Consider the following 6,720-nt stretch of genomic DNA (forward strand, 5'->3'; position numbering starts at 1 on the left):
CACAGCAAATAACACTCTGTGTGTGTGTGTGTGTGTGTGTGTGTGTGTGTGTGTGCTGGAAATGGAACTTGGCCTCATGTATGGGATTTATTTACTCTAACACCAAGCTACATTCTCAATCCAACACTTTAGAATTTTTTTTTTTGAGACAGGGTTTCTCTGTGTACTTATGGTGCCTATCCTGGATCTCGCTCTGTAGACCAGGCTGGCCTCAACTCAGAGATCCACCTGGCTCTACTTCTGGGTAGAGTTCTGGGTTTAAAGGCGTGTGCCACCACCGCCTGGCCCACTTTGGAAATCTTAAACATTGTAAAAGGAAGCTAGAAGTGATGGCACATGCCTATAATCACAGAATTTGAGAGCTGGAGATGAGAGCATCGAGGCTAGCCTACAGGTGGTGAGATGGTTCAGTAGGTAAAGGCACTTATTACTGACTCCCAACAACTTGAGTTTGATTCCTGGGACCGACATGGAAGAAGGAGAGTATCCGCTCCCACAAATTGTCCTCTAACCACCTATGAATTGTAGTATACGCACACTAAAGGGGTGGAGGATGTGGAACAGATGCCTAGGTGTTTAAGACCATTTTCCTTCTTCCAGATGACCTGAGCTTGATATCCCATCACCCATGTTGAATAGCTCACACCTGCCTGAGGCCCAGCTCGAAGGGATCTGATGTTCTCTTTTGGCCTTCAGTGCACCCACAAATGAAAATACACAGAGTCCCACTGAAACAAATAAATAGAAAACCTTGTTGTTCTTAGTGGTTGGGAAGGAAGAGGAGAGGGGAGGCATGTTTTTCTGACTTTAAGTCTCTGACCTACCAGATTTTCAAAGAACTAATTCCAATACTCTTCAAATTATTCCACCAATAGAAAAAGAAGGAGCATTACCAAACTCTTTATGAGGCTGCAGTTACCCTGATATCCAAACCACACAAAGATGCAACAAAGCAAGAATAACAGACAATCACCCTCATGAACATTGATGCAAAAATACTCAGTAAAATGTTGGCAAACTGAATCCAAGAACGCATCAAAACAATTACCCACCATGACCAAGTAGGTTTCATCCCCTGGATGCAAGGATGGTTCAACATTCAAAAATCTGTCAATGTAATACACCATATAAACAAACTCAAAGAAAAAAACCACATGATCATCTCATTAGATGCTGAAAAAGTCTTTGACAAAATCCAACACCCCTTTATGAAAAAGGTCTTAGAGAGGTCAGAAATACAAGGAACATACCTAACATAATAAAGGCACTTTACGACATGCCAACAGCCAACAAAATTAAATGGAGAGAAACTCAAAGCGATTCCACTAAAATCAGGAACAAGACAAGGCTGTCCATTCTCCCCATATTTATTCAATATAGTACTTGAAGTTCTAGCTAGAGCAATAAGACAACAAAAGGAGATCAAGGGGATACAAATTGGAAAGGAAGAAGTCAAACTTTCACTATTTTCAGATGATATGATGGTATACATAAGTGACCCCAAAAATTCTACCAGGACTCTCCTACAGCTGATAAACTCCTTCAGTAAAGTGGCAGGATACAAGATCAACTCAAAAAAGTCAGTAGCTGCCAAGCAGTGGTGGCGCACGCCTTTAATCCCAGCACTTGGGAGGCGGAGCCAGGCAGATCTCTGTGAGTTCAAGGCCAGCCTGGGCTACCAAGTGAGTCCTAGGAAAGGTACAAAGCTACACAGAGAAACCCTGTCTCCAAAAACAAACAAAAACGATCAGTAGCCCTCTTATACACAAATGATAAAAGGGATGAGAAAGAAATCAGAGAAACATCACCCTTTACAATAGCCACAAATATAAAATACCTTGGAATAACACTAACTAAACAAGTGAAGGACCTGTATGATAAGAACTTTAAGTCTCTAAAGAAAGAAATTGAAGAAGATATCAGAAAAGGGAAAGATCTTCCACACTCATGGATAGATAGGATTAACATAGTAAAAAATGGCAGTCTTACCAAAAACAATCTACAGAGTCAATGCAATCCCCATCAAAATCCCAACACAATTCTTCCAGACTTGGAAAGAACAATACTCAACTTCATATGGAAAAACAAAAAACCTAGGATAGCTAAAGGAATCCTGTACAATAAAGCAATCTCTGGAAGTATCAACATCCCTGACCTCAAGCTCTACTATAGAGCTATAGTAATAAAAACAGCTTGATACTAGCATAAAAACTGACATATAGACCAGAATCGAATTGAAGACCCTAACAATTAATCCACACACATATGAACACCTGATTTTTGACAAAGAAGCCAAAACTATACAATGGAAAAAAGAAAGCATTTTCAACAAATGGTGCTGGCATAACTGGATGTCAACACGTAAACGATTACAAATATATCCACTATCTGTCACCATTCACAAAACTCAAGTCCAAGTGGATCAAAGACCTCAACATAAATCCAATTACACTGAATTTGATAGAGAAAGTAAGAAGTACTCTTGAACACATTGGCACAGGAGATCACTTCCTAATATAACACCAGTAGCACAGACACTGAGAGCAATAATTAATAAATGGGACCTCTTGAACTGAGAAGCTTTTGTAGGGCAAAAGACATGGTCAATAAAACAAAAAGACAGCCTACAGAATGAGAGATCTTCACCAACCCCACATCTGACAGAGGACTGATCTCCAAAGTATATAAAGAACCCAAGAAACTAGACATCAAAATACTGAACAATCCAACTTAAAATTGGGCTATAGAACTAAACAGAAAATTCTCAAAAGAATCTTGGCCGGGTGGTGGTGGCGCATGCCTTTAATCCCAGCAATCGGGAGGCAGAGGCAGGCGGATCTCTGTGAGTTCGGGGCCAGCCTGGTCTACAAAGTGAGACTCAGGAAAGGCACAAAGCTACACAGAGAAACCCTGTCTCAAAAAACCAAAAAAAAAAAAAAAAAGAATCTTAAATGGCTGAAAAAAACATTTAAGGAAATGCTCAACATCTTTAGTCATCAGCGAAATGCAAATCAAAACGACTCTGAGATACCACCTTACACCTGTCAGAATGGCTATGATCAAAAACACTAATGACAGTCTATGTTGGAGAGGATGCGGAGCAAGGGGAACACTCCTCCACTGCTGGTGGGATTGCAAACTTGTACAACCACTGTGGAAATCAGTATGGTGGTTTCTCAGAAAATGGAGAATTGATCTACCTCAAGACCCAGCCATATCACTCTTGGGCATATACCCAAGGAATACTCAATCATACCACAAAGATACATGCTCAACTATGTTCATAGCAGCACTATTTGTAATAGCCAGAACCTGGAAACAACCTAGATGCGGTGAACTCAAGAATGGATTAAGAAAATGTGGTTGGTACATATACACAATGGAGTATTACTCAGCAGAGAAAAACAATGGCAGCATAAAACTGGCAGGCAAATGGATGGAACTAGAAAATACTGTCCTGAGCGAGGTAACACAGACTCAGAAGGACAGACATTGTATGTACTCACTCATAAGTGGATTCTAGATACAAAGCAAAGAACAATCAGACTGCAACCCACAGATCCAGGGAGGCTACCTAGCAGAGGAGACCCTAGGATGACTGTGGCTTATAATGGGTTTTGGTTTTACCCAATCACAGGGCAAGCCTCAATGAAACATTTCACTACTAGGATAAGAATTTGTACTGTATCAAGCTGATGAAAGAAAATGCTGGCCTGGGCTGGAGAGATGGCTCAGAGGTTAAGAACATGGAATGCTCTTCCAGAGGTCCTGAGTTCAATTCCCAGCACCCACATGGTGGCTCACAACCATCTGTAATGAGATCTGGCGCCCCTTCTGTATACATAATAAACTAATAAATCTAAAAAGGAAGAAGAAGAAGAAGAAGGAGAAGGAGAAGAAGAAGAAGAAAAAAAAATGCTGGCCGTACTTTCAGGAGGGGAGGCTAAAATCTTTTTAGGTTATGGATTAGCCTATAGAAAAATGTCTGCCATAAATCAAACAGTTCACTTACACAACTGAAGTAAAACATAGCTCTCTGAACAGATGAGGATAGTTTTTTTCTGTATCCCAGAATCTAATCAATATTTATATGTATAGTTCAGCTCTCATTTGGCTTATTGGGAAATGTTATCATTTTTACTAATTTCTACAGAAAAAAAATATTTTACTGTTTTAAAATAACAATCTGTATGTTCAAGTTGTCTGTATATTATTATCTCTCCTGCAGTTGTACATAAATTGCTTTTACATTAAAAAAAACCCACAGGAAGAATCACGAGCTAAGAAACTTCAAGTGTTGTCATGAGGTATCTCCAGCAGCCATGGAAAAGGTCTAGAACCATTTTACAGAAGAGGGAATGCTTGAACTCCTGAGCCACACACTATGTAAACACAACATATCAAAGGACTATGTTTAAGAGTACAACAATGGAAATGTTTTGAAATACACAAGTGTAAACCTTCTTGACCCTAAATGAGGCCCTTGTTTCTTAGGTATTCTAAAAGAAAGAGCAGCCAAAGGTAAATAAATTGTATCTTCATCAGAAAAAAAATTTAAATATTGAAGTTTTAGTAATAAAAGACAGGGTACAATTTGTTATTTTGTTGATGTTGCTGATGTGTTATTGAATAAATGCATAATTTAACCATGTATGTCACCATCTATTAAATATTTCGTAATTTAAGTAAACTTTTTTTTTTTGACAGCCAAATCGTCTTTATTGAGAGAATGGGTCTCTAGGGGGATGATGGGCCTGGGGCCTCACTGCACAGCTTGTTTATTGGCCCTGCCTCCAGAATCTTATGGCTTCATCACATCTGGGAGCTCTGAAGGGCTGGAGAAGGGCTCAATGTGCAGGGCTTCAAAGGCATCATCTGCACCGAAGGCCAGGCCCACAGTGGCTGGGGCCTGTATCTGAGCTGTCTGGCTAGTAAAGCCACACTCGCCCAGAGTTTTTCTGTCATCAAGGAGCTGGTCATCCTTGTACAGGCGCTGCTCTTCTGGAGGCCGCTGGAGGATGTCTTGGACAACACGCTTTAGCTGGAACACGGTACTGGACTCCTTGGCTTCCGTGAAGATGGTGGTCTTGTGGCGGCGGATCATGAGAAACACCTGAGGATGGCAAGCCCGTGTCAACCCCAGCATGCGGCCCCTCTTCCCCCACTCCCCTGGCCCTGGTGCCCCTCTTACCAACACCCCCAAGCCCCAAGCGCTTTATCCCCACCATAAACTTTGATTTTAAGCAAACTTTGTTTTTACATATTTGCACTAGGCTTAACCGTGAAAACAAATATAGAAGGTCAACGCTGCTTTTTACATGGTTCATATTTGTATTTAGAATGACTATAAACTTAGTTTTGAGCACATTAAAAATATGATCATTTATAAAGTGATTGACCGTTAATTTGTATGTTTTAACTATTTTAACGGTTTACAGCAAGTTAATAGCTTTCATAAGATTAGGATTTTACAGTTTTAGACATACATTTCCAAATTATTGTTAACCTGAGTATACCTTTACAACCTCAGGAATTTATCATACAGAAATCGATTCTAAGCCAAAATATCTTGGAGACTTGTCATTGTTTCTTTAGTCTAAAAGGATGACAGTATGACTAAAGTTTCTTGTTTGTTTGTTTGTTTGTTTTTGTTTATCGAGACAGGATTTCTCTGTGTAGTTTTGGTGCCTGTCCTGGATCTCACTCTGTAGCCCAGGCTGGCCTCGTAGTCACTGAGATCCCCCTGGCTCTGCCTCCCAAGTGCTGGGATTAAAGGCATGTGCCGCTATCACCCAGCAAGACTAAGTTTTAATAGTGTTGTCTTAGTTGGTTTATATCACATGGTCATCTTAAGATGGTGATGAAATTATGTGGCATGTATTTTAACCTTAGTAAAGATGGCTACCATGCACACTATCTTTTTATCCTAAAGAGGCATCAGCTAAGATGAAGAAAAACTATATGGCTGTTATTTAAAAATATCCATTTTATATAACATGTTTTAGCAGATATAATTTTTTGTACAAGATTTGAATCATATATACATGATATATAACCAGAAATATATATATATATATATATATATATATATATATATATATATATATACGCTATAGTAAATGAAAATTACCTATGTGTTGCTCATTTTGCCTGTCAGCCTTTTGTTACAAGTTTTAAGTTAAATTTGTGTTACATAGAGAACCTCTGCCTCAAAAAAAAAACCCTCTATTCTCTATGTGCTAATTTATACATAACATCATTAATATTGAGCCATAATGTTTTTCAGGATACCCATTATGGGTCAGGGTGTGCAAACTTGGGATCCAAAGCTATCCATTATGATCAGACAACTCTGATTCTTCTAAGTCCATGCAATAAACTCTCATCCAAATTTAAATAAAGAGCAAAGTCAGTTAAAATATTTAATGGCTAAGAAACATCTAATTAATGCTGATTGATTATAGCAAGCTTAGACTTTTAAGCTATATCACCGGGATGGGTACAATCTTTGAAGGGCATGTGGAATTTGTATATAGAAGACATATTCTTGTCCTTTTAAAGTCATCTCTAAAAGCATTAAATGCAATCAAGTCATCTCTAAAAGCATTAAATGCAATCTCTATTTTTCTAGACAGGGTTTCTCTGTGTTGCCCTGACTGTCCTGGAATTCTCTGTATGCCAGTCTGTCTTCAAACTCACAGAGATTTGCCTGCATGCACC

General features: G+C 39.1%; 1 protein-coding gene across 1 annotated transcript; it reads right to left on the bottom strand.

Annotated features, from left to right (window-relative positions):
* Positions 1–4,710: 4,710 nt before the first annotated feature.
* LOC128124488 (elongin-B-like) lies at positions 4,711–6,063 on the bottom strand. Its single transcript, XM_052760829.1, has one exon. It carries the CDS (start codon positions 5,144–5,146, stop codon positions 4,802–4,804), a length of 345 nt encoding a protein of 114 aa, XP_052616789.1. The 5' UTR covers positions 5,147–6,063; the 3' UTR covers positions 4,711–4,801.
* Positions 6,064–6,720: the final 657 nt, after the last annotated feature.

This window comes from Peromyscus californicus, unplaced genomic scaffold (genome assembly GCF_007827085.1).
Source record: "Peromyscus californicus insignis strain IS unplaced genomic scaffold, ASM782708v3 Scaffold_4__1_contigs__length_199733344, whole genome shotgun sequence".
In the NCBI taxonomy this organism is placed as follows: Eukaryota; Metazoa; Chordata; class Mammalia; order Rodentia; family Cricetidae; genus Peromyscus; species Peromyscus californicus.

Excerpts from the sequence above, each read along its gene's own strand:
- LOC128124488 (XM_052760829.1), bottom strand. The coding sequence starts at position 5,146 with ATGCTGGGGTTGACACGGGCTTGCCATCCTCAGGTGTTTCTCATGATC.